At 39.3% G+C, this 27841-nt stretch overlaps 8 protein-coding genes across 9 annotated transcripts in view; 2 read left to right on the top strand and 6 right to left on the bottom strand.

Moving 5' to 3' along the window:
* Positions 1-1795, bottom strand: part of LOC115632501 (four and a half LIM domains protein 2) — a 108486-nt gene extending 106691 nt beyond the window's left edge. The window contains exon 1 of the mRNA XM_030529683.1: positions 1646-1795. Coding sequence (XP_030385543.1) covers positions 1646-1723 — 78 coding nt within the window. The 5' untranslated portion in view covers positions 1724-1795. The remainder of the gene's footprint in view (positions 1-1645) is intronic.
* A 3782-nt stretch (positions 1796-5577) lies between these two features.
* Positions 5578-17148, top strand: LOC115632504 (opsin Rh4). Of its 2 annotated transcripts, none has more exons than XM_030529692.1 (3): positions 5578-5894; positions 5967-6313; positions 16349-17148. In XM_030529692.1, exons 1-3 carry the CDS (start codon positions 5635-5637, stop codon positions 16897-16899), a joined length of 1158 nt encoding a protein of 385 aa, XP_030385552.1. In that variant the 5' UTR covers positions 5578-5634; the 3' UTR covers positions 16900-17148. The 2 variants fall into 2 exon arrangements, with proteins under 2 accessions (XP_030385552.1, XP_030385553.1); XM_030529693.1 differs by lacking the exons at positions 5578-5894; positions 5967-6313 and adding exons at positions 7176-7492; positions 7551-7880 and having other exon boundaries at positions 16349-16899.
* LOC115632505 (probable E3 ubiquitin-protein ligase sinah) lies at positions 8596-10188 on the bottom strand. The gene has a single exon (XM_030529694.1). It carries the CDS (start codon positions 9909-9911, stop codon positions 8955-8957), a length of 957 nt encoding a protein of 318 aa, XP_030385554.1. The 5' UTR covers positions 9912-10188; the 3' UTR covers positions 8596-8954.
* On the bottom strand, positions 11300-15761 carry LOC115632506 (E3 ubiquitin-protein ligase sina). The gene is made up of 2 exons (XM_030529695.1): positions 15131-15761; positions 11300-13436 (listed from the first exon to the last, which is right to left on the bottom strand). Exon 2 carries the CDS (start codon positions 13227-13229, stop codon positions 12303-12305), a length of 927 nt encoding a protein of 308 aa, XP_030385555.1. The 5' UTR covers positions 13230-13436; positions 15131-15761; the 3' UTR covers positions 11300-12302.
* Positions 17149-18011: 863 nt separating the features above from the next.
* LOC115632369 lies at positions 18012-24550 on the bottom strand. The gene is made up of 6 exons (XM_030529488.1): positions 24413-24550; positions 24099-24360; positions 21154-23175; positions 20890-21089; positions 20685-20822; positions 18012-20354 (listed from the first exon to the last, which is right to left on the bottom strand). Exons 1-6 carry the CDS (start codon positions 24419-24421, stop codon positions 18144-18146), a joined length of 4842 nt encoding a protein of 1613 aa, XP_030385348.1. The 5' UTR covers positions 24422-24550; the 3' UTR covers positions 18012-18143.
* On the bottom strand, positions 23267-24008 carry LOC115632370. Its single transcript, XM_030529489.1, has one exon. It carries the CDS (start codon positions 23984-23986, stop codon positions 23312-23314), a length of 675 nt encoding a protein of 224 aa, XP_030385349.1. The 5' UTR covers positions 23987-24008; the 3' UTR covers positions 23267-23311.
* Positions 24551-25371: 821 nt separating the features above from the next.
* On the top strand, positions 25372-25819 carry LOC115632359 (transmembrane protein 258). Its single transcript, XM_030529475.1, has 2 exons — positions 25372-25435; positions 25498-25819. Exon 2 carries the CDS (start codon positions 25499-25501, stop codon positions 25736-25738), a length of 240 nt encoding a protein of 79 aa, XP_030385335.1. The 5' UTR covers positions 25372-25435; position 25498; the 3' UTR covers positions 25739-25819.
* Positions 25800-27744, bottom strand: LOC115632358 (tumor susceptibility gene 101 protein). The gene is made up of 6 exons (XM_030529474.1): positions 27596-27744; positions 27391-27475; positions 27248-27313; positions 26901-27176; positions 26259-26847; positions 25800-26204 (listed from the first exon to the last, which is right to left on the bottom strand). Exons 1-6 carry the CDS (start codon positions 27638-27640, stop codon positions 26018-26020), a joined length of 1248 nt encoding a protein of 415 aa, XP_030385334.1. The 5' UTR covers positions 27641-27744; the 3' UTR covers positions 25800-26017.
* Positions 27745-27841: the final 97 nt, after the last annotated feature.

The raw sequence follows: 27841 nt of genomic DNA, 5'->3' as shown, positions 1-27841 counted from the left end.
GTTAGAAGAATGGCGAAATAACCAAAAATATTATGTCTACCAATCATAATAGGCTAAAAGCTGTGTCCAACATAAATGTGGTTTCCCGAAATATTAACTATAAATTGAAAAGATTTTTTTAAAGCGAAATACACAGCTGGAAATAAGCTGTGGCCTTTAAAGTTTTTTAATTTTTTTTAATAACTTACATATTATTAATAAAAACAATAAACAAAAAGCAAAACTTCTATTAGCATTTCGTTATATCATTGATTTCTGCCCCTTAGTGGCGTTCCAAAGAGTCTCATTTTCTTTTCTTTTTCATTAACACAGCCAATATTTTAATTTGTGTATTCACATGGCCTGTGGAGATGAACTTTTAGTCAATTATTCTTTTAAGCTTTGAATTATCAATCAATTAGTCATAATTATGTGCTCCAATCACAAGTCGTTCAGAATCATCAATTGGGTCAACAAAATTATTGAAAAATTTTAAATTTTTATTACTTGAGATGTGTTTTTGTTCATGGCACACGGGTGATCGTGAACCTCAAACACAAAGAGCTCCCCAAAATGTTGTGGAAATGGGTTGATTTTTTCTTTACCAGCTTAAATGCTAATTCTGAAGAAATTCCGAAGAGAAATATGTGACTTACATTAACCAAAGGGTAAAAGGGTATACTAATACGTCTAAATGAAAAATGTATGTTCGAGGCCGGAAGAGGCCTTGCAAACTCCATGTTGTTGATACATATTGAACGTATATGATCAACAGGACAAAACAAATTAACAACTGTCCGCCTGTATGAACACAGAGAACTTTTCAACTATGAAAGCTAGGGTCACCAAAGTTTGTAGTTATAATAACGTAAATCAGCTTTATTATAAACCATATATAGCTTCAATGTTTTACCTAACTAACATAGGAATGATAGGTGCCGTGATCAAGCTTAATCTTAAACACTATTCTGTTTATTTCGGAATCATAACCAAATATCAGCAACTTTGAAACTTGTACATTTGTAGCACAATTGAAATAAATTTGAAAAATGAAAAATATATTCAGATTCCGGCGTTGTGCCAAAACTCTTTTACAAGTATGTACATAATAACACATATACGCCAATCAAATACTGAAACGATTATCAAGGCTTGGCCGATATCTTATCAATCATACTTTAGTTATATGGCAGTCGGACAACTGCAATCTGATTGTTCATACATAACAGTAGGCAGTGGCACTAGAGTCTGACCCAAGTAAAGGTAAATGTTGCAATTACTGAATTTATTTACCTTCACAACGATGTACAGAGTCTCTTGCAATATACAAGCAAACAAAATCAAACAAACAATTGTTTATGTTTTTTTAACCCTGCCAAAAATACAACACACGTTTATATTTCTCCTCATTCTTATTTTGTTTTGTTGTAGACGCATAAAGTGGAGCGAGGGGGCAAGGGGCGAAGTAAATTAATAGAAACAAACACAGGAAGTTCAATTAATAGCATTTGATATGATTTTTTTTTAAAAATAGTTTGTACAGTTTCACAACAGATTCACAACGGGGCTGAAATGTAGAATGTCTGATGAGCAAGAAGTAGTGAATCGTACAATAACTTGAATGGGAAAAGGAAATGAGTTGAAATTCTTTGGAGATTTGACTCACCTTCTCGGCAAACTCCTCTCGCGGTCGACGCGATATTGTTGTCGAGTTCATGAGTTCCTTAGTGGGTGATGGTGTCATGACTTTGCTGTTCTGGTTGCTTCTGTTCTTTTCCAATTTTTATATGTTTAGTTAACAATTTATTTATGTTTTTTGTTTAATTAGACTTTTTCGTATTGCTTTTCGTTACACTTTTTGCTCAGTTTGAGATTGCGTGCTGCAAACAATTTAATTATTTACTTTATTTTCTTTTTACTTTACTTTTTAGTGTTGTAGCATATTAAAGCATTACACAAAAATATGTACTCGTTTTACAATTTATTTTTCACAAGGCGTATACTTGATACTACTTAGGAAGTAGAAGTTTTCACTAAATTTGGTTTGGTAGTATTTGGTCGGTTGGTTTATTATTAAACGTATAATTGTTGGTGTTAACACTTTTTGTTAAAGCGTTTCCAGTTCCACTATATATTTAAAGATGTTTCCCCTGAAATTTTGTTTTGTTAACTTAAGTAATTAAGAATTTTATGGTAACTCAATAGCTCATATACTTTGCTTAGAAAAATGGTTTAAGGTTTTAGCAGAAAGTAACATTTAAAAGCACATGTAAAGGAATTTCGCAAAAACGTTACGTTACGATAGAGAGTTAAATATGTATACATAATTGATTATCAATTTAAGCCATTTCATAAAGCGTAAGGAAAAACTGGTATTGCATATGAGGAAGGTTTACTTTATTTACCGCACATAGAGATAAATATATGTACATATGTATAATTTTATCAGTTGGCGAATTGTTGTTGTTTTCGACACTATTTAAAAATGGTTGCGTAGCCTCACAAATATGTATGTCGCTTGGGTTTCTTTTTTATAACAATTATTGTTCTTATTTTGTTTTTTATTATTAATTAGCCTTTCGTTTACTTCCAACCGGCGCCTTCGCTAGAATTTTTGAATGGTAAACAGAAACGCGCGTTTACCTTAAACGTATATAAAACAACGCATTTTGTATTTTTAGAAATTCAATCAGCGGACGACGACGCGTGACAGTTGATGACGACGCAACGCAGCGCAGCGCTGTCGTGACGCCGACGCCGTCACATTCACCGTCACCGTCACTGTCGCCAAGAAGTTGACAACAAAAACTTTGGTTCGGTCAACCGGCATATTAGTGTGGGGCAGCATTTAAACGTTGATGACCTGGCTACAAAGACAGCAACAGCAACAACAACTAGGAAGCACATTTATTTCTGTTGTTGCTGTTGTTGTTGGGGGGACAGGCAAGGGTACCCGGCAATAGCGAGGCCTAAGAGCTAAAGTTGTAAGCTGCGCTTAACTGAGTTCAGAATCTTGTGGCTAAGCCGGCCGGCTAATTAATTTAGCACGTTTAATGCGATTTAGTCAACTCTTATTAGCAAAAAATGCTGTCGACCTTCAGCCCGCAATTCTAATTGAAATTCAATTGGGGAAGCTCGCATTGTATGAATTTTGTGTTCGCAGTAAGGGCCGGCAACGTCATCATCACACACACACTACACTACACACACACACACAGCAGATGAGGCAGCAACAGTTTGTTGAAGGAGACAAACACACACACACGCAAACACGCACACCGGTAAAACTTGTTATCGGCAGCGAAGCAGCGGCATGCAGAATTGAAAGAACCTCTAAAAGGCTGCGTGCTAAGGCCACAAACGAGTTCTGGAGCGGCGCAGGCACACACACGTTATAGCCACGACCGTTAACCAACACCACCGGCACCACCAACCGCCAACTAACAACCAACAACAGAGCGCTGAACACAACTCGAGTGCTTTATTTTGTGCAATGATGTGTATGTTTGCGATTGTTGTGGTTGTTTTTGTTTTTGAAAACTCTATGACTATGCGGCACTTGCAGGCACTTAAGTACTGCTCCAGTATATTTTACTTTAAATTAAAAACAAACGAAAGTAAATCAACAAAAACGAAAACACGCCGTCGACGCGCTCCAAACGACGCGAACGCTTCAAAGCCAAAATTGAAACTAAGACGCCAATAGGAAATACAAAAACGAAACGTATCGAAACTCAAAGAGCACAGTGAAGAGAGAACGAGAGAGAATCGAGTAGCCGAAAGGCACACGCTCGACTATTAATTACTCTACACAAAGGCTACAATATGAATACCACAGTGGTGGTGAATATGTGTCTTATTGAGCGTTCAAAGCAGCAGCTATAAATGTATAAAAGGCCATCATTAACTTTACTAACCGTTTTCTTTTAATTTTAAAGAAAGCTTTGCTTACTCAGTTATTGGGTTCGTGTTGCTCTTCAAATGTTTCATAAATCTTATATACTGTCATTTTTAAGGGTATATTAACGGCTGTTGCTACCGTTTTATAGGCCTGTCAACTTGTTTTAGTTTTTGAATTTTCCGAACTTGGAACGATGGAAACGAAGAGCCGTTTTTAACTCTATTATAAAAACCTGCTGTATATTAGAAGTTTCTCTTATTGACCTTAGCCCTTTTGGAAGCGTAGAATTTAATTTGGATATGGTATGTTTTGTGTAACAGCTTCCATCCTCCAAACACATACATTTTTTTACCATTATTATATATTATTATGGTTTTTCGAAATAAGCAATGAGTAATTAAATTTATATGTGAACCAGACAGCTTTTGTCCTGTAGTGGTTGTTGAATGCTTGCGTCCTCCTCCCATTCCTTAAGCTTCCATCTTAAGATTCGCACACAACGGTTCAGGGTTATTTGTTACCAGTGTGTTTCCAATATATTGCTATCCACAATAACAAAACACTTTTAAGAATATTTATAGCAAATTGTCTTAGTATACAAAAAAAGGGAGCAAGGTAACCTACCTTAATTACAAATAACACAAGTAAAATTTGTATATTTAATTATTATTATCATGGGTACCTTAGGAGTCAGTCAATTGGATCAAACAATCGAGATATACCTACCCATATTTCCATATTTTTTACCAAATAATTTCAGAAGTCAAATATATCTGTCATCAAATCGTTTCCAACCATCAAATGGCCAAGGCCGGAATTTTACACGCAATTGTGATTTCAAATTTTACGAAATATTGAGACAGATCTGCACATAACAAATAAATATTTAAAAAAAGATGATATTTTTGTCGTCAATAACTTTTCTTTTTTTTGTCAAGAATTTCCAATATTTTGGACATTAGCTGAACACCAATGATCAGGATGATGAAGATTATAATTGTAATATTATTGGAATTAAAAAATAAACACCTAACATTTACAAGATCACAATCTTTTTAAAAGTAAAAAAAAAAATTAAATGATATGGTTTTAATATTATTTCGAATTATTTAATCTGAATTTAACTAAAATAAAATGATAGGTATGAAACTAAACTTATTATTTATATTAAATTAATTTTTATTTAAATTTTTAGTCAAATTTTGGGTTATTTTGAAGTTGGTTTATTAGCATTTCATTTTTGATTCTACATCTCTAAAAAGTTTAATTAAGGCATATAGTATAAAATTTTCTTTTGAACTCAAAAAAAAAACAAATGCAAACTCGTATATTAAATTGTAAATTGTTTGTTAATTTAAAGCCAACATTAAGCATTTTAGAATAAGAAAACGCTTGCCATTGCAAAGTCTTCCTCGTCCTCGACACCGAATGACGCTTTTTTTAAACGTTTTCAACTCAACATTATCTAACTTTTCATTCTTTTCCTTTTTGCTGACACAATGACCAAGACGCTGACCCGTTGAAATCAATGCACCACTCGGAGCTCAGCGTATATACGTATATTACCGGATTAGACCAATCCATGGTAATCCACATTGCCGACGTGTGCGCTTTCTGTGGGCTAATCCTATTCTACCAATACGTACTCGTATATAAAGAGTGGCGAGCACTCGCACTGATTTTGTCTTGGACGACCAGCCAGCACCGTGTTGGTTCGTGTACGCGCGCCAATAACAGCAACAATAAAAACCACGATGGATTACAACAAAAATGCAGAGCAAATAAATCCTTTTGGCAACGTGTCGACGGTGTTGAGGCCGTCAGCGCGTCTGTCCGCCGAGTCGCATCTGCTGGGCTGGAATGTGCCTCCGCATGAACTGAGACACATACCGGAACATTGGCTTTCCTTCCCGGAACCACCAGAGTCTCTGAACTATCTTCTGGGCACACTCTACATATTCTTTACGTTTATGTCTATGTTTGGAAATGGTCTCGTCATTTGGGTTTTCTCAGCGTAAGTTTTCACTGCTTTGTTATTAGACTTATACAAGTATTTGCACAAGTAATGGTTTTTCTCATTTTCAAGCGCCAAAGCGCTGCGTACGCCTTCGAATATACTGGTCATAAATCTGGCGATTTGTGACTTCCTAATGATGAGCAAGACGCCTATATTCATCTACAACAGCTTTAATCAGGGTTTCGCCTTGGGCAACTTAGGCTGTCAGATCTATGGCATCATTGGCTCCTACACTGGGATCGGGGCGAGTGCCACCAACGCCTGTATCGCCTATGACCGCTACAACGTCATTACGCGCCCAATGGAGGGCAAGATGACACACGGCAAGGCGATTGCCATGATTATCTTCATCTACATGTACGCAACACCCTTCGTGGTTGCGTGCTATACCGAGAGCTGGGGTCGATTCGTTCCAGGTGAGCTTTATTATCTAGTATCACTGTTGTTAAGGGGGTGCACTTGATTGGGCGTCCGAACGATGATAGGTGGAGGTACGAATGTCGCGAGGGTAAGTCAATGAAGTGTTACTACTTAAACAAACCAAATGAACCGCAAATAGATTGAAAACTTTTTAAAGTAAGCCATAAATATCTAAAGAGAAACACTTTATAGTATAAATCAAGACCTAAAGACTCTTCTTCAACATTTAATTTTTGTGAAAAAATATATGATAGAGAAAGGATCTACCATATCCTTATAACCTAACATAACTTAATATATTTTTTAATTCTTCTATACTGACTTACATGTATGGTCTTTGCGAAGTCTGTTTAATTGCTTAAAGATGGAAACTTTTATGCAAAAAAACGTTTAGTAAATCAATTCAGCACTTCAAACTACCATTCTGATCTAAGTGCAATACTCTACGGACATCAATTTATTGAAAAATTCTGAACATTATGAATATTTGTTTTCAAATATTTTGAATTTTAAAAATAGAGCAAGGAATTGATTTTTAACTTGAAGTTAAGAGACAAACCAAAGAACGTTTCATATTTTAGTTTAATATTATAAAAAAAAAAATTACGGATAAGTATGGATATTGTAAAGTCTAGCGTTTCGATTTTTGCATAAATACGGCGATTAGGCAGGGAAATTCAAAATGCCTTTGTCAAGTGAACGAACTCGACACCGACCGTGGTAAATATCTGTAGGCTTAAAACTTATCGTCAAGTCGACATTTTGGCGTATTTGGCGGCACGCAAGCCCTGCCACAAATTCAATTAGCGGTCTCTATAAAAGCTCGCATGTGAGCAGAGGGCGAGGCTCGAATAGTTTTGGTCGCGGCACGCGTACGTTTTATTCCCAAGTGATTCTCCAAATGGGCGATGCCACGGGTGCGCTCTGCAATGCCAGCGAGCCTCCTCTGCTTAAGCCAGAGGCGCGAGTGGCGGGCAACGACGAGCTGCAATTCCTAGGCTGGAATGTGCCACCAGACCAGATACAATATATACCAGAGCATTGGCTGACGCAATTGGAGCCACCCGCATCTATGCATTATATGCTGGGTGTGTTCTATATCTTTCTATTTTGCGCGTCGACGGTTGGAAATGGTCTGGTCATTTGGATTTTCAGCACGTCCAAGGCACTGCGCAGTAAGCACTGAAAATTCGGGACACCATTACAATGGGAACTCTATAATCCTTTCCTCAGCACCTTCAAATATGTTCGTCCTAAACTTGGCCGTTTTCGATTTCATAATGTGTCTGAAGGCGCCAATTTTCATCTACAACAGTTTTCATCGGGGCTTTGCTTTGGGCAATGCAGGCTGCCAGCTTTTCGCCGCCATAGGATCCTATTCGGGCATTGGTGCTGGCATGACCAATGCAGCCATTGGCTACGATCGTTACAACGTTATAACCCAGCCAATGAATCGCAACATGACCTTCACAAAGGCCGTCCTGATGAACATCATCATCTGGTTGTACTGTACACCCTGGGTGGTGTTGCCCCTGACACAGTTCTGGGATCGCTTTGTGCCAGGTGCGTATTGTAGGTTTTCCAATAATACACTAAAGATATCCGAAATTTGAAAAGCTGAACTTACATTTTGAAAGATGTTGAGGGCAGGGACCGCAAATAATGATTAATGTGTGTGTGTGTGTTTTTTTAATGTGAAAAAATCATTCACTTGTGGTAGAATTGAGAAAACGATGATTATACCAATATCGCTCTTTTAGGATTATCTATACATATTCACCATGATTTAAAAATTACAATATAATGACTAATTTTGAATTATACTTTCCAACTCAACCAATAAACATTTTTTTGATCAAAAATAAAACTCAGGTTGTAATTGTTTTTCATAGGGAATAAGGACAACACTTATATAAAATAATATATATTTATATTTTTGGAAGAGGTTTTTTCTGAAAGTTAGCTTCAAGAATTCAATGGTTTCTACCAACTTTTGCGCACTTCTCTCATTAGTAGCATAAGAAGTATTTAAAACCAATTGATTCGGCCCAGAAATAGATCCTTCTTTATATCACCAATGTATTGAACTTCTTCAGCACACAATTCTATCATTGTTGGCTAACTACAATTGTTTATTATTATTTTTCTGCAAAGGACAACCTTTTAGCAGTAGTTTACCTCGAATATTTATTGTATTAAAATTATATAGCCTATTTCATATTACATAGCCTATTTCAGTAAAGAACTCTTAATAATATAATAATAAAACACTACATAATTTTCTACTTTGGTAATCACGCAAATAATCATTATATTATACATACGAAACAAATTTTGAGGACGAAAATTTTAATCTCAAAAACCAAAAACAATTGTCAAAGTGTGAAAAATTCAAAAGAGGAAATTCGGATTGTTGCGCCCAATTGCAGACGTGGGATCGCATTATTGTTTGTTTATCGATAAGTTTGAGAGTATACATTTACTTGTGAAGTTATTAGACATCTGTTGGCCAAATCCAATAATGGGGCCCTTTAAAAAGAAGAAAGGTGTGGTGTCTCCAAAGGCCTTACAACTGTGCTCCAGTCGAAACAGACCACTTTTGAGTCGACTGCCGAACACACTCCCATCTGAACTTTCTCACTCCTCACCGGCATCGTTGGCTTTTGAGATGATCACGTTTAGGGCTAGATTGCCGTCCTCGGAAAATAGCTCTACGGTGGACTTATTTAGGACCAGAAAGTCAGCATTTGTGAAGGCCACAAAGCTCTCGCGTATAGAGCGTGGTTTCGACTGCCACTTAAGAGTACGATTGTTGGCCTCAAGCGAGATATTGTAGACAAAGTCAGAAGCGTCGCGCATGGAGCCAATCATGCGACAGGCAGCAAAGTACTGCTGACAGCCCTCGCCCAGATGGATCTTTTCCAGCGAGAGTAGAAAGTGGCGACCATGACAGGACTGTATCATTGTCCAGTCCAACGCCCCCTCCAGATTTACGTTGGTGGCCAAGAATATGATATCATTGCCATCCATGGTAATGACATTCTCGTGAGTGGTCACCAGATGCTTGTACACATCCTTGAGGGGACCCTGCCAGACGCACTTCTCATCCGGATAGGGACAGAAGTAGGGACGAAACTCACAATCCTCCTCATGGGTCTTCTTATCCGTATACGACAAACGCATGCGACAGCCATAACAGGTGTGTTTGCACGGAAAGATCAACTTGGAGGCCACCTTCTCCATGGCCAAATTGCGTATATTGGTGAGAGTGACGCGACACACGGGACACACGTTGAGCTTGTGGCGGCACGAGGAGCAAATCAGATGTCCACGCGAGCACTGCATGATCGGTGGCATCATATAACCAAAGCAGACTGGACACTCCAGCAGTGAAACGAGAAAATCACTGATCACCGTCTCTTTGGGGCGCTCGCACAGCACATTGGAACTGTTGGTGCCCTCAGCCTGCTGCGGCTGCCTCTGCAAGGCCACCTGGCCATCTCCCTCCTGCTTGTTCTGCTGTTCCTGAGTCTTTGGTGGCACACGAGACTGCTGCGGAGCCAGCGCTGGTGCGGACTGACGACGTGGCAACATGGTATGGCCCTGTTTTCGAACGAGTGCTAAATTCCGCGAAATTTTCGAGATTTATTGTTAACGCCTTCACGCAAATCTGTTTAATGGACTTAAACGCAATGTATTTTTGGAATTTTAGTGAACTGGACTGTGCGCAAATCAATATGTTTCGGATCTTTGTAAGTACCAAAAATAAAGAAAATATGAATTGATCTGAGAAAACTGTTTAAAACGAAATGAGGAGAATAATTTTATTGTTACACTCGGAATTTTGTTCTGGTTCTGAAACTATGGAAATTCTTTTCAAAACTGAATCCAATTTAAATGTTTTTCCAAGCCAACTACGATCTTGTTGTATGCCTAAAAAGTAGTATTCGTAGTAGTATTCATTTTACCATTTTCACAATAGTATATCATTCAAAATCCTGATTGCATCCACAAAAATATACATTTATACAAAATTCAATTCTTAAATGGGTATTTGGGCTACAATATTATAGAAACCAAACCTCTTCCATACATTTTTAAACCACTTAACTTTTTAATTTCGGTAGAACTGAAAACCGGAAAGCACCGCACCAGTGTTACCAACTTTAGATCTGGTCAGACAGGCAAGCAATTTACACACAAATTTATCTAATTTCGCGAGAGGATTTGAATTAGCTTGTGTCCAGTTATTTCTTACAAGCACATCTTGGGATTGTACTTTTCAGAGTCTACATGTAAAATAACAGAATTTTTTGTTCAAATTATTTGCTGTTTCGAACAGGTTGGTCTTGGTAGTTCGAGCTTAGCTACTTACCAGCATCCTAACTTTTTTTTTTTAGTTATTTCTAAGGTTTTTGCAATTGCTGATCTTTTTGTGCCCTCAAAGGCAATTTAGTTTCTTTAGCTATAAATGGGGACGAACATTTCGAAATATCTATTTGGATGAGAAGTCTTGTTTCTTAGTTTTAAAGTCACGAATAAAAATGCCAAATAAAATATTCTAAATATTGAACCATGGGCAAGAACTTTGTATGTTTTTTTTTCAAATCACTTTAAATCTTGGTTCAAGTTACTTTATTTTTATATAAAATATCGCAATTCCTTTTTCACGAATTACACATAATTGGTAGAGCATACCCCAAATATCCATTGACTTAAAGCAATACGCCACCCATCAAGTAGAGTAATACACATTTTAGATACTTTTCACTAATATGTAATCACTTTTATTTCATCTGCAGTTTTGTGTTTTCGTATTTTATTGTTGTATGTAGTTGTAGTTGTAATTTGCGCATTAAACATAAAGAAATTACATGATACATATCTGTATATTAATATTGAACAATTGCTTTAAAATTGAGCTGCTGTTGTTGCTGTTGTTCATGTTAAATGAGAAAAACAAAATCTACAAAGACTGTATGTTCTTAAAGGAAGGATTTATGCGAGGCCTGCACTATTTCCTTTTCATTGCATAAATAGAAACACACATTGTAGATGAATCAAATGATTTGAAGTATTATGGAGATCGACTAAACTAAAAATTAGGCTAAAACATGATTTTTGGTTGCACACTATTTGATCCGTTATCAATCAAATGTACAATCTACGAACGGTATCTTTTATCTTTTCTTTTTGGCTTTTGAACAGAATTCTCAGCGTTGATGTGCATATTTAAATTTTAGTTGCTGTTGTCTTTTCACTCGTTTTTTTTATATAGTTACAAATTTCAAATTTGTGATTAATTTACAATTCTCGAGATATTGTTACATATGTATATATGTTATTTGTAATTGCATTAAGTGTGTTGTGGTTGAGTTGTTGTTATTATTATTGTTATCATTATTATTGTTTACTTATTAGCCATTTACAAATATTGTATCAAATAATTTACATTAACTAAACTAAGCTTTCTTGTATGTATGTAAGGGTGTGTGTTTGTTTGTTTGTTTGTTTGTTTGTTTGTTTGTGGTGGGCTTGGCTTGGCTCGTCCCCAAGTGTGGCCCCCGCAGACAGCTTAGAACTAAATTAAAACCGAATCCTCATCTCATCGTATCCACAGAGTCTAAAAAAACAAAACCTATGCTTCAAAAATATCGAAAATCAAAACTCTAGGACTATGCGACCTTTGCTTATATAGAACACCGATTTACGGCAAGACATATACACACACATGTACACATACACACTCAACACCATCCAGTTGACACATGTGTGTGTGTATATATGTATGTATATACGGGTGTTTATTCAATGTTTACGCAGACGTTTTAAAAACGATGCACGCTTCTACATTCTTAGACCAAAAAAAATTATGCTTAACTCATGTGTGAGTGTGTGGGCGTCGCATTCCAAAATTGTAGGCGCGATGCAAAATTACAAACATGAAACATGAGAGAATTAATAGACCGGACCAAACCGATTGACCTAGACCAGCGATATGGTCACATTGATCCCCAGATTCCCATTGTCGGCAAATAGCTGGGCAATCGATGTGTCGAACACCAGACAATCCGAATTGTGTATGGCTGAGGCAACACCCTCATGTATGGAACGTGGCATTGCCTCCCAGGTGAGACGACGGCGGTTGCCATTCAGCTCCAGGCGATACACGAAATTCTCGGCCTCCTTTCGAGAGCCAATCAATTGAACTATAGCAAAGAATTGCTGATGCCCATCGTATTTTTCCTGCTTCTCGAGCACCAGCATAAAATGATGACCAAAACAGGATTGCATCATAACCCAATCGACAGCGCCGGGCAGATTGATGTCGGTGGCCAGAAAGACAATATCTTCGCCCTGCAACGTTGTGATGCTCTTGTGTGACATCATCAAGTGCTGCATGACTAGGTCGAGCGGTCCTTGCCATTTGCAGGAGGCGCCTGGACAGGGGCACAAATATGGACGACACTCGCATGTCTCCTCATGCTCCGTTTTCTCCGTGTAGACCAGCGAGGCGGTGCATCCATAGCCCGAATGCTTGCACGGAAACTTCACATTGGAGGCCACCTTCTCCATGGCCAGATTGCGTATATTTGCCAATGGTCCGCGACATGTGGGGCAGCAGGTGAGCTTCGAGCGGCACGATACACAGACCAAATGGCCACTCGAGCATTGGAGGATCGGCGGCAGCACATAGTCGAAGCACACGGGGCATTCGAAAAGAGAGGTCAGGTCGGCGGACATGCCCGCATCACCGCCACCGGCGGACGACAGCGAGGAGCTGGACGAGGAGGATGTGTTGGCCGACGATGTGTTGCCGGCGCTGGAGCCGGTCGAGCTGCTCGTATTGGTGGCGACTGCCGTCGGTGCTGCTGTCGGTTCACGGCGTTTCGGATTTATTTTATTGGACATTGGAGTTGCTGTTATTGTGCTGCTTCTTCCTTTGTGTTGTTGCTGTTGGACAATGCGGCTGCAGCAACCCTAAGCCGTCTTGCACCTCCACCTCTGCCAATCTCTGGAGTTGTAGTTTCTATACGGTCTGTCGGGTCTTCCCTTCTCTAAGCGGCAGGCCAAACTACCCTGAATTGTTTACCTGCCCTTTTTTTTACGTATGTGTCACTGTAAACAAAATGTGTCACATTATTAAAAGTTTTTATTGAAATTATTAGATAGCAAAGCGATAGCAAAGAAAGAAATACCATGGACGACAAAGGCAGTAAACTTTGAAGCAAAAAAAAAAACCAATACAGATACATTTTGGCTGTGTTTGTGGGAAGAGCAATTACATAAAGAAAAAAAAAAACAAATTGCAGAATAAACGGAAGCCAACCGATGGAAATGATAACTAAAATAACTAACAACTTCTTTTCATTTAATTTGATATCGCTTTTTCAATTTATACACAAATTTTATTTATGTTGTGATTTACGTTTTAATAGTAAATTTTGCCATTACTTTTGTTCTGACAGTTTTAGCTTTTCTTTATAAGACGTACATACATAAGTAGTATTTCTACAAATGATTAAAATTACATATATCCGATTCATCTATAGTGTGATGACGATCATAAAAAAACAACTTACAACTTTATACCTTTTATTAATATTTGGTATTTTCCATCAGATAATTTAAACCCATTAGAAACTTATTTATAATCAAACTAAATCACTTACTGAAATGCCTCTGCCGCTTGTTTGATTATTCTTCGGATTGTGGAATATTCATATGTATTTAAAATGTTACATAAGATTAATTGAATTAGGAATGTTGTTTCGTGCGGAATTTTGTAGGCCAGTCAATGTGGACATGGGGTTCAGGTTGGTATGGTCGAGGACTATTATCAACTGTTATAGATAGATAGTTAGCCATGGTTCATGGGATTTACTATTGAATATTGGCAAAACATCAAATTAAATGCACGTAATTAATCATGTCTAACCTTAACCTTGCACGGAAGTAGTAGTAATTGCCTAAATGTCAAACAACAAATTGTGTAGCGTCTAGCAATAATTGAGTTGAGTTAAATCTATTGATTTCAGCTTAGTCAGCTCTCGGGGAATTGCTAACCAAGCTCCATTGAACTTCGCTTGGCCACCAGCAGGCAAATATCAATGTGTTGACTGGGCCTTATCAAAGCATGGACACATGCGTGCCCATTACATCGGCACACACATGTCCATATCTATATACACATACACACACACACATGTAACTGAAGGGTGGGGACTATGGTTCTAATGGTGAGATAGTGGGTGCATTAACATCAACAATGACGACGACGACGCTTCGCTAACTTGGGTTGGGTGCATTGCAGGTCCACATGCATGTGTGTGGGTGCTTCTCGGCCAGCTTGTGTCCATATGTATGTATGCATATACATGCATACACATACACATACATACATGTGTGTCTCTCTGTGTATGTGTTGAGTGCAATGTAAGCGCGTATCCAATGCAACAAAACCGTCGTATGGAACACGATAAGCAACAACAAAAAGTAAATAAGGGGAAAAGTCAGCGGCAAATAATTAACAGTTCGTTTGCGCCGCTGGCCGCACCAACAATAATTTCCATACGTTAAACAGCCAATGCGATGAAGAGACTGAGCTGGGCTTGTCGCTTACTGGGGGTAATTACTGCAGCAAACCATGAATGCGATTTACTTCACATTTACAATGAGTTGCGAAACAGAACAGAAAAGATTTTGGCAACAACATAAACCGGAGGAAAAAAAACAATAAAGCTCAGCCAGCTAAATAAAAATAATTGTTAGGGCACATTTGTACATATGTATGTACATACATACATACTTACAGATCTGGATTGGCGGCTTGAGACTTAGTTTATCAGTCAATCAGCCTTTATGGCTACGCTGCCACATACATACGGGCATACATACATATGTATGCATATATGTATATCCTTAGCAACTATACCGTCCCGTTTTTTACTACAAATCAATGCAGGTGGTTTTTAGAGCACTGCGGCGTACAGGAAAAGCGCACACACAAAGAGAAAATTCAAATCTATTTGTTTTTTAACTTTTGCGTTGCCTTTTTGTTCACCTTACACCAAACTTGAAACTCAGGCGTGCGCTAATTTCATTTTACTTTTATCTAAGTTTTTTTTATATATGTATGCATGCGCTTGCACACACAAATTCATTGAATATTTTCTATTGGTGGTGCTGCTGCTGTTTTTGTTGTTGTTTTTGCGTGAATCTCATCTGTTTTGGTGCGTCCGTCTCGGACAACTTATGTATGCACATACATACATATAATTTTTTGTATTGGCTTTATTAGCGCTGCTGCGTTTATTGCACAAACACTTGCTCGTTTTCAGTCTTATTCGGCGTAATTTTCACAACACTTTAGCAATTAGACAGTTTGGAAAGTTTTTAAACTTCAACACACGCATTTATTGCAGAAATTTTGTATATTTTACTAAGTTTAACTAAAAAGAGATTAATTCTCAATAGACCACAATTCTGTTGGCAGCACAAAATCAGACTAAAGTTGGCAGCTCCGTGCGGAAGCTACGGCTCGTTATATCAGCACTGCCAAGCAATGTTGGTAAACACCGCTGGGCGCAAAACGGAAATATTTTTAAACTTGTGTGTGTGTGTAATGCGAACTAGATAGATTTCATTGAAAGCCCTACACAGTGACTACTTATTTAAAAATACGATCATTTGTCGCACTTAGGAGAAACTCTATAACGTCTCTGACCGCATTTGCCTGTGTATCGGGGCATAGCTGGCCGTATGTAGACATTATTTTCAGGAACCGCAAAAAAAGAATGCTCATGAATCATAATTCTGTAATTTTTCTAATAACATTTACATATGTATAATGATTACAGTCCCTGAATATTTAACATTTATTTTTGAGGCTTTTTTATCTTTTAACTTGAAATTATAACATACGCTTATTGTAAATATTAATTAAAATCTTTATCGACCACCCCAACTTGATGATGTAATAATTATAATATAATTGTAATAAACAATAATTTCTTTTTGTATCGTTACAGAGGGTTACCTAACATCTTGCACCTTCGACTATTTGACCGATAATTTTGACACCCGTCTCTTTGTGGGCACAATATTCTTCTTCAGCTTCGTATGCCCCACCATGCTAATAATCTACTACTACAGTCAAATTGTGGGCCATGTTTTCAGCCATGAGAAGGCACTTCGCGATCAGGCTAAGAAAATGAACGTCGAGTCATTGCGTTCAAACGTAGACAAGAGCAAGGAAACGGCAGAGATTCGTATTGCCAAGGCAGCTATCACTATATGCTTCCTCTTCTTCGTATCCTGGACTCCGTATGGTGTCATGTCTCTCATCGGAGCATTCGGCGATAAAAGTTTGCTTACTCCGGGTGTTACGATGATACCAGCATGTACTTGCAAAATGGTCGCCTGTATTGACCCATTCGTCTATGCTATAAGTCACCCTAGATACCGCCTGGAGCTTCAAAAGCGTTGCCCCTGGCTGGCCATTAATGAGAAGGCCCCAGAGGCGTCATCCGTCGCGTCGACCACAACCCAACAGGAGCAGCAACAAACAACGGCAGCATAGGCGGTTCCTATCACAGATGTCGACCATGAGCTCTATACTGATTTTGGCCAATGTTGAAACCTTCACACGAACTTGAACTACAAATCGCTTACTTATCAGATGGACTGATTTTGGAACTAGCCGAACTCGTAATATAATTGCAAGCTGAATCTTATAAAAGACACAACAAAAAATAACGTGTGCAAACATACAATACTTTACTTTTATTATTTGTAGTAAAAACTTTTTCGTTTTCAAGAAAATATAGTAATTTATTGCAAATTAAAAAACATTCTGGATTTTTCATTCCTATGTATATACTTGTATGTATCTCTACTGGCTCAATTATTATAATCCCATTCTAATAACCCATTATTGTGTATAAAAATGTATTACTGTCAAGAACCATGCCAAAGCTGACGATCAAATGTGTAATATTTGGTCATTAATTCTATCCTTAATATAGTAGAAGCTTAAAACTCATGCGATCAAAGAACGAAACATAACACTAAAAAAAAGTACTACTGGTTCTGTCAGATCCTGTTTTTTTTTGGAACCATTTTATAAAATAAGCGGTTCTCCACCACACCAGTTTACACTGACCTACTGCGTGAAAACAAATGTAATCCAAATATCGATGATGAAGTAATACTTTTCGAAAGAGCAACCATTGCCGGTCTTGCCCCACTCCTAGAATCTATTGAGTCAGTAGTGAAATACTTGTAAGACAATCAAATGTGGCCGTTACCCGTACTGGTATGCACCATCGTCATTTTATGGTAGACTGTTACAATAAGGAGACAATCAAATATTATTATTTAGAAATTACAACGCAACAAGTCTGATCCTTGTCAACCCTTTAACCAAAGTGACTGGATGACCAATCACCAATTAATGTTCGTTCCTTACATTAGAAGGAGTAGGGTTTGGAACTCAGACAGCAAATTTGTTTAAAGGCGAATTGTGTAGAAATTTGAGTTGAATTCAAAGGTGGAACTTGAGATTTGGAGGAAGTTTTGTAAACTGGATTCCAAGATATCTTTGAAATGAAGGAATATACGCATGGACAAAATTATTCATGGCCATAATAAAACCCCTCTTCACAATTAATAATTTAGGTTAGTGTACCAAGATTAATTTTAACATAGTAATCCATTTATTCGTATTGGGTAAAGTCTTGGAATTACCCATGAAATCATAGAGTCTTAATATTTATCTAACAATGAAAATGAAGCACCACCTTAAACGAAGAGTCCTCAGAACTCTCAGTTGGACTGTAGAAGTGAGTGCAATTTGATGACGGCGCGATAATCATTATGCGACAGTTGACCCTGTTGCGACCTCTCCATTACACGCCGCAGTCGCTCTAGTGTGTCTGGATTGGTAGTCATCTTGAATAAGTCGTCTAAATATTTGAGTGATTCGCGCGACCAAAACATTGACGGTTTCCTAGCATCCAAATTAATGGCGGTGTTGTGTGACGCTGTGGTTTCCATCTGGTCAAGCAATTTAAAGCACTCTGGTTGCATCTTGCTGTGTAGCTTAAGATTAGCACGGGCACGCTGCAACGGGTCGTTGAAAGGCGGTGGCTGCTTGAAAGCTTGGGCGCGTTTAGCCAAGTTTACAGTGGGCTGCTGTAGTTCTTTTTGTTGTTGCGGAGGTGGTTGAGGTGGTGTCGGTCTTGCATATGGCATTTGACGTTGCTTGGATGGGCGTGGCGTACCAACGATTGTGCGATTTCTATTTATGTTACAGTTGCTATTGTTGCTCGATAAATCCTGCGAAAGCGAAATAACTGGTGGTGGTGGCGGCTGTGGAGATGGCTCTCGCCTTTCTGCTGGCTGTCTGCCCAACAACACCGGATCTATGTCCATTTGTTGAAGACGATTTTTCAGTCCCAGCTTGCCATAAGTGGCTAGCAGCCCCTCATAGTTATTATGAGGATATGCGGTAAATATCATACGCCAATGATCTTCGATTTCATTGCGCAAGGCGGGCGTCGCATTATCATCGGGCGATTGATCCAAGAGGCGTTTTAATATGAGCAGCAGCTGATCCAAGTGCGTGTCGCCGTTGCGTAGACCCGCCTGTCCTAGTAGAATCATATTCAACAGACGCCGGTTGCGTTCGGCCTGCTTGAATCCATTCTTCGTATTCATTCCATCCAGTTCTTTGATGCGCTCGTATATGTTCTGAGCATTCCCTATATAACTGGACAAACTGTTGATACCATCACGTAGAAATTTAATAAGTACATCTATGCGTTTTGGCGGCTTTTGGCTCTGGAATTCGGTTGTTTTGCGCTTCACATCCTGATGGCGATGCAAGAGCTTCAATTGCAAGCTCTCTTGATTCTTTTTTAATCCGAAAATAACAAGAACATAGCCGTATTCTTTAAAATCCATGCGTACCTGCACATCGCATTGTTTGGCCGCATTGCTGAGAAATTCCCTTCCTTCCGGACTGAATAAATACTCAATTTGTTCGCGTGACATGAGTATTTTGGCTTCCGTTGGCACATCAGGCATCAAGCAGATGCTAGCTTCGGTGGACTCTTTGGGTGTTTTACTATTTCCAGCTGATCGTTTGTTATTGACGCACATGGAGATGCCCGTATTTTTCTGGCCGTGATGGTTGTTGTTTGTGTTGTTCGCATATTCGGCCGACATATCATCATCATCATCATTGCCTATAGGTATCATGTCGGGCAAGGCTTCCATTGGTCGAGATTTACCAGACGCTGATGATGATGCTGGAGCAGAAATCGTTTTAGCGCTACACTCCCTGGACAATGAAGTGGACACTTCAAAATGATCAGAGAAACTATAATTGGAATCAGAGTCTATGTCGTGAGCGGAAGCAATGGGTTTGTTTGTTGTTCCGTCGATTTGGGTGGGCTTAGAAGATATGACTTTGGTAGGCGGAGCCGGAGAATTGCTTTTAGTCGCCTTTTGTTCTACAAATGTACCCGATTCCATCAATGTTGTAGAAGCTGGCACCTTTTTAGTAGCACTTTTAGTCGACGGCACCTCTTTAGGTATCACAGTCGGGGTTTTCTTTTCAACTGTCCGTGCCGCCTCCTTGGCCAGCGGGTTAGGAACATAATCCTTAATGCATTTCTTATGTTGCAGGGTCAGCACCTCCGCCTTTCGTTTATTATTTAATGTATGTCCAAGGCCCACGGCCCGTAGAAAGCGCCAATAATAACTGTTGCTCTTAATTTCTAAGCTCCAGGCAAAATGAAAAGGTGTGATTCGAGCAGACAAGAACGAATTGGGAGTGGTTGGAACATCAAAGATGCCGCTGCGGTCCTTGTACGATTTCTGATGTGATACAATGCTGCTGGTGAAATTCGTATTGCGAAATTCGCCGTATCTTGAACGGCAAGTCTCGAATAGATGACCACGTGCCCCGCAGTTACTGCAATGCTTCGTCCTGTACTGCACTTTGCTCTCGAGCGCTACATTTTGACGAATCTGTTGAATTAAAAATGGTATGATTATGAGTAGAAAGATAGAAAATTGGTCAAATCAAATTTTAATCAAATGAATTATGGTGTGATATGCATATACTTAATTATTCCATGACATTTGATATATGTATATACCCTTTACTCGAAAGACTCTAATACCATAACCCTTTTATGACTTTATGGCCGTTTCTTTAGTTGGTTTTTATTTATTTACAATTGACTGCCTCCAATCTTTGTGAGACCTTTTCGCTTGCCTTCAAGTTATTGTTAGGTTTTTTTTAATATGTTAATGCTACAAAATTTGTATGACTTATCGAATTTGGTACCAGCTTACCGTGCTATGATAGCGACGCCATTTGTCGGGGCAAATGTCGGTGGGGTGGCCGCGCATCTTGCATAGTTGACACACAATGCGACTATGGAATGAACATTTGTTGCATTTTTGCACATAGAACGTTTGCTTGGAGCCACACTGTAATCACACACAAGATTGTGGGTGAGCAATTTAGGACACTATAGTGCCTCAGCACAAATCTTACCCCCAGGCAAATGGCATTGGGGCAACGGGGCTCCGCATGACCTATATTGCCGCACATGCTGCAAACTGTTGGTCTACGTGGACGCGGGCACTTGGCGCGTATGTGACCCATCTCAGAGCAGTTGTTGCACTTCATTTTGGAACGGTGTTGATTGACGGGATAGCGATCTTCGGTATTAATCCTCCAGTGTTGTCTTGATTCTAAGATTTATCAAAAATAAATGTTAGTTTGAATGAACTTATCAGTGGACTAATAATTATTTACGATTCATGGTCCTTAGTATTTTCTGCACATTAAAATTTTCCCCATTCCAGCTTTTGTCGTAGAAGCGACACATTTCGTCATTCCAGCCAACCAAATCACGGCCATTAATTTCTACTATGTCCTCTAGTTCCTTGAGGGACTGCGGCTGCTGCTTTGTTTCAGCATTGTCATATAAATTATCAGGTGCTACGCATTCAATAGCTTCATCGCTTTCGATCACCTCCACTGACTCATCACTGCTATTAACCATCTCAACAGACTGTTCTACCACTTCGCTTGACTCAACAACATCACGTCCTTGGAGCGCTGCCTCTTGCCGTCGTGTAACCTCGCGGGTATGAGCATCGATGCGCTCAAAAGCGGCAGTAATGCGGTCAGTAATCGCGTCTCGTATCTCCTGTTCGTCTCCCGTTTCTGACCCGGAGCCCATTGAATCTGCATCTATAACATTCTTAGGTGACTGAGATTGTGGCTGTTTGGTTTTCTGTTGCTCTTGCTTTAGGGAACGCTCAGCTATATCGCGAGCAGTGGGCAGCGCTTCTTCAGATCCGGATTCGGAGCTAGTGTCGTCAATTCGTTCAGCGCGACTAGGTCGTTGTTTTTGCTTTTTAACTGTCGATGTTACGGCAGTTTCCGAAGTACGTCGCAACCCACGTATCTTGCGCTTGCAACGTTCCACAGCCATACCACGAGCAATCCCTGGAACTGCAGTTACATGCACACCACCATCATCACTATCTGTCTCAAAGCCACTATTATTATCGTTATTGTTGTCGTCGTTATTCGGTTCCGATTGACTTTGATTGGTGCTTGAGGAACGGCGCTTACGCAAACGTTTTGTTTTATTGAGTATCGGTTCCACCAATTCTTCTACATCGGTGTCGTCCGATGGGGAGTCTACACTACGTATAATGGTTGGCTTCTGTCTGCCCTTGGAGTAAATACCACTCTCTGTAATATCGGATTCACTCTCGTATACATCCAAGGCACGAAACTGTTGACCTTCGTCAACGCGAAAATTTTTCTTTATTTCTTCTAGTCGTGAGGGCGGAACAAATTCTTCCGATGAATTATCATCGATCTGCTGCACGTTTTCCAAATTTTCCGCATTAACATCTTCTTTTTCTCTCATAGCATTTTCGGTCAGCATTAATAAATCTTCATCCGTAGCTCTTGCCTGGTCGGCCAGTAGGCGACTTTTATCTTTGGGCACGATGAAATCGTCGCTGGACATCACTGAGTTGCAAGGCGAGTTAAGTGGCTGGGCTGCTGCTGTTTGCTCAGCGCTCACATCACACACAAGTCCTAACTGCACATCCGTCGCATCCATGGCATTCTCTTCAATGTAGGGCTGCGATGGTTTTGCCGTTTGATCTTCACTATCGCTGGCATCCACGTCAATAATCGGGGGTGGCGACAAAGGTACATGAACCACATCATCATCGTCGTCGTCGTTGCCATCATTAACATCGCTTTCGCTGTCTGCCAAGTTCACAATCTCCACAGGTTTCTGTTGCTGTTGTTTTTGTTGGTCTTTTTTGAGGCGCGCCTGTTTGGATTTTATTTTCTTCTGAGCTATACGTTGGAGTTGCTCGAGCTTCCGACTTTCTTTGCCAAAGGGTCCCGAAACTGGGCCTTCACGTTTGACGCGTCTCGGCGGACTTCCTGGTGGTATGGCAATTAATAGTCTTTGGTCAAAGCGCTCTGGTTCTTCTAAGTTTTTCTTTAGAATGGTGCAAGAGGCTGGAGGTTTTGTGGTTTGCCGCGGTTTAGATTTTTGTACTATCTGCTGTTGTTGTTTTTTCTGTTGCTGCTGTTTCTTCACTTGTTGAAACTGTTGCCACTGCTGCTGAGTCTTTGTGTTGTTTGTTTCATTTTTAGGAATATTACTGACTGCTTGTTTGGTCTTTGGACTTTTTGCTGGAATTTTAACAGCCGGAGGCGGAGGCATTGACTTATTTACGTTCTCCACACTAATTGTTGCATCATCTTTGGTGGTGGTATCTGCAGCAGCGGCCATTGCTATAATCGAAAACAATAAAGAACATTTTAAAGATAGGGCATAATTTATTTCACTTATTTGAAGGCAATACTACATATATAAAAACAGTAATTTGCATAATTTCGAATACCATTAAATTTTTATAGGGACTCAAGTTCAGTACCAATTTGGATTAAGTAAACTCCTAAACACATCGTTTGTAACATCATTGAGTTCAACCCGACTTAAGCCATAGCCGAGAGAATCGATCAACTCTAAATTTAGCTCATCTATGTTATAGAGCACATACGGTTCCAATTCAAGGTCTGTTTGATTGGGCCATAGGAGAACATGAGTTGCCGCTCGAAACTCGTCGATAGTCTTTCTGATGAGCTGCTGAGCCCGATGCAGGTCATCAACCATATTACTATCCCCATCGGCATAGCGATGCTGCAACTGCAGAGCCAGCTCTAGCTTATGCACCATACGCATGAATATGTAACGTCTGTATTGGAGCTCAAAATAGATTCGGGGTTTCTCGAAATGGCTTAATTTTCGCCGAACGAGTGCGGATAATATAGTTACGTCTATACATGACAACACCACATGCACTGATGCTAGCAGCACAATCATCGTTAGCAGAAATTCGCATATGTGTTCTCTGATCTCATGCTGCCAATACATCAAGTCCCGATCATGGCGGGCCCAGTTGTAATCCAGCACAGCGATCAGGCACATTAAATTAAATACGACTAAAATAACAAATTCGTTGCTTAGTCGACTGCAACACCTGTACAGTATGCGCTGGATGCAGTGCACCACGAAAAGCAACGGGCGCCACACCAGTGTCATGGTTACTTGTTAGCAAATTTTAGAAAATTATGAAATTTTGATGTCACGCCAATAATTGGAAACAGTTTAAAAAGCAAAAGCTCGCCTGCTCGTATTCAAAGTTTCGACTCACCTGTATCTGAACCTGTAGCACTCTTGGTATTGTTGCTATTTGTCGGAGTCGTGTTTTCAACCCAATAGCGTCCCTTCTGTTGTCCCACTGGCTTATTGACCACACGTGTTTCGGTCACAGTGCGTCCTATTATTTGTGGCATTGGTGGTGGCATATTTTGAGTATCTACGTCCATTTTATTGTTTGAAACGTCATTGTAGTGTATATTGGCATATAACAGTGACTCCAGCTCCTGAAAGCTTTCGCTGTCTAATTCTTCAATCTGAAAATAAACGCGTTTAAAAACGCATACACATGGCCTCTATTTGACTTACATCGCTCATCGTCTGACTTGTTGGGTTTGGCGCAACGTCATCAGCTTTTTTGTTTTCTATTGCAAAATGATGTTATTATTTTACAGATTAGAAAACAATTACAATTGCAATTGTATACTATAAAAGCACGTTCTGTCACCGAGGGCAGGGTTGCAAAAAACATCGATTATTTTAACATCGTCAATACTTTGGAGATTGGTACTCGATTTTATTTAATGCATTAAGACTACAATACATCGATGTTTTCGTGAAGATCATCGATGATTTTCAACATTAAAATAAAATATTCTTATTTATTGTGATTGTGTTGGCCATAGTATTGCCTTTCTTTTAACGACTAGAAGTCGAGAAAATAAATGTTTTTATTAACATAGATATTCATGTATATATTCTGAAAAGAGGATTATAAATTTACAAGTAACTGTTAAATAAGTATTGCATTTATTTAAACTCTATAAAGTTGTTTGATACAAATGCAATCTTGTTAGAATATTTGTGCACAATTGATATTATGAGGTAGCCAGCCCTCTTTGCTGTTTAAAATCCGATTATATTTAAAGTAAAATTCAAGCAAAAAATGGAACGACTACTTTCGACATGTTTTTTTGTTGGAATTTCTTGAACCGTTGTTCCGTGGAAATGAAACCAACGCGTTTTTTTATTTTAAGGATTTTTCATGATTAATAGACCATATTTCAAAAATGGAATCAATAAATGTTTTTGAAAATATCTAAATGATTAGGATGTGTTTGAAGATGCGTCGGTGCATCTGTAATTTGATGATTTTAGCCATATCTCACATTCCGCAATCCTATTCATTTAGTATATCGCGCACCTCGACACCTCCTGAACATGTCAATATTATCAAAAACATTTCAATGAAATTTAAAATATATGTTCCTTGCCAATATTGCAAAAGGGTGTTGCCAGACTGTTTGACAGCATATTTGAATGGCACATTAGAACAAGTGGAAAGAAGAAGCAGTCCATTTTGCAGCCGGGGCCACGTACAATTTGTTAAATGTGAGATTGAACCAATATTAATGTAAATAAGCGCTAAATGAATACATCTTTGTCATTTGCAGCATGGAGACCATGCAGCGTTATGTTTCACCAGTCAATCCCGCGGTATTCCCCCATTTGGCTACTGTGTTACTCATCATCGGCACATTCTTTACGGCCTGGTTTTTCATTTTCGTCGTCTCTCGCAACAAACAGTCTAAGGAAAGTACACTAATCAAGGAGTTGCTGATTAGTTTGTGTGCCTCGATATTTTTAGGATTTGGCATTCTGTTTCTGCTGCTGACCGTAGGCATTTATGTATAGTAACTATTTTGTATTAAGACCAACCATTCCTCAGTTGAAGATCATTAATAAAGTGTGGGCGTTGTGAGTGAACGTATGGTATATCTATATATTTATTTAAAATTTTGCAGATTCAGTAGATTGCTTAAAACAATGCCGAATATATTAACTCGTTAACATAGAACTTTTAGCATGTGAATAGATTATACATATGTATACATGTATGCACTGCATTCTAGAGTAAGTTGAAATAATAACTGTGACAGTGTGAGTCGGCTTAAGATGTACCTGGACCAACCACTAACCAGCCAGACCAGCCTTTTGTCTACATTTCTGCATAGTGGCGCGCAAGATGAACTGTTTCCTCGAAAGTGTTCGTACATGCTTCAAAAATGCCTCAAGATCGATGACACCACCGCGTAATCCTTCTCCCAGATAGTAGATGGCGTCCTCCGTGGCTGCCTCATCGGCATAAGCATTGAGTAATCTATAGAGCAACATGCGTGATAGCTTGATCTAATAAACGAGGAAAAGTACTTACTGTCGGTACAGCGGTGCTGTTGTGGTCACAGCCTCATCTGGATCAATGGCCTCGGCATTCTCGAGAGCATCTAGACTTTTTTGCAATTCTTGCTCCTTATCATGCAATATGCTTATATTCTTTTTCAGTTCTACCTCTTCGCGCTGCAGTCGCGATATAATGGCATCAATTTTGGCGCTTCCCTCCACCAATTCCTGTTTAGTGCGATTCAACGTATCGATCTCGGCCTGGTACTGATTTACCTTCTCCTGTATGCGACGGCGTAGTTTGTCCTCTACTGCGCTTATAAGTGAAGCTTTGATGTGTTCCTCAGTGATGGTTCCTGTTGAACTGGCATTGCTGGTAGCTGGATTATAGCCTCCACTACCACCATAGGCACCACCCGGTTGTGGAAAATTCATGTACGGTGGATAGCCGCTGGCATTGGGCGCACCACCTGCACCGCCAGCTGGCGGATATGGGGGATATGGTCCAAAATTGCTGCTTGTCGGATACGGTGGAAAATTACTACCAGCACCACCACCGCCACCAGTAGGATAGGGCAGATATGAGTTGCCTGACCCAGGTCCGCCTGGCTGAGGCATAAAAGCTGCGAGAAACGATTTAAAATAAAATGTTAAATATATTCGTTCATGTAGTTACAATTCGTTGGATAGGGCGCAGCCACTTGTTCCTTGGGCTTTGAATAAACAGGCGGATGGTCGCCGAATGTCAAAATCATAACTTGAATTAGCGAGAGCAGATCAGACGTGTGTGGTTGCCAATCGTGCAAATATGGTAAATAGACCTTGCCATTGTGATCCACATACATGGATACTTTGATCTGCATTGTAGGCGTCGGCTGTACAAAACACATGGGGGCATTCTGTGGATGCGTATCCATCAGCCAAATACATATTGGAATGTAGTAGGTGTTGCCTGGATTAATAAGAAAGTAGAGCTCTAGATAAGATACGATTAAGCCATAAATTATTTGGGCATTTACATACTTTTATAGACCACCGGAATGGTACCGTGCAATTTAAACAATTCTTTAGAACTGCCATCGTTGAAAACTGCAAAAAAATTCGGATGCTGTTATCAGACGAACTGCTGTGTTGTTGTTTTTGCAAAAGCTGGCAGCATCACTTACCAAATTTTTGTAGAGTATATGTCAGGCTGCGATAGGAGGAGACCACATCAACGACGTCTTTTCGTGTGGCACCCACATTTTTATACTATGCGAAATGCCAAGAGAACCAATTAATCATTAATTGCGTATATTGCGTGACGGCACACGACTAAACATTCTAGTTCGCCATCCTTCCTGTCAAATGACTCATGCTTAAAGCACTTACCTTGGCTAGTAATTTTGTGATTTGTGCTTCCTCGACCACAGGCATTCTGATGCTCTAATAAAAATCTTATACAGCCGCTGCACCGATGCTTTTATCTGTTTTTCGTAAAGTCTTAAAATATAATTCTCTATGAAAACAAAGTCGTAAAACAAGTACGAGTACTTCTGGTATGCAAGTATCGAAGACGTTCGACTGACACGCACTATATCGATAACAGCAGCTATCGTCGTTGAAGGAGCAAAGTTA

The sequence above is a fragment of the Scaptodrosophila lebanonensis genome, unplaced genomic scaffold (assembly GCF_003285725.1).
Source record: "Scaptodrosophila lebanonensis strain 11010-0011.00,11010-0021.00 unplaced genomic scaffold, SlebRS2 tig00001415-arrow-pilon, whole genome shotgun sequence".
Taxonomy (NCBI): Eukaryota; Metazoa; Arthropoda; class Insecta; order Diptera; family Drosophilidae; genus Scaptodrosophila; species Scaptodrosophila lebanonensis.
Note: the sequence above shows the minus strand (reverse complement) of the source record. Positions and strands in the feature narration are given on the sequence as shown.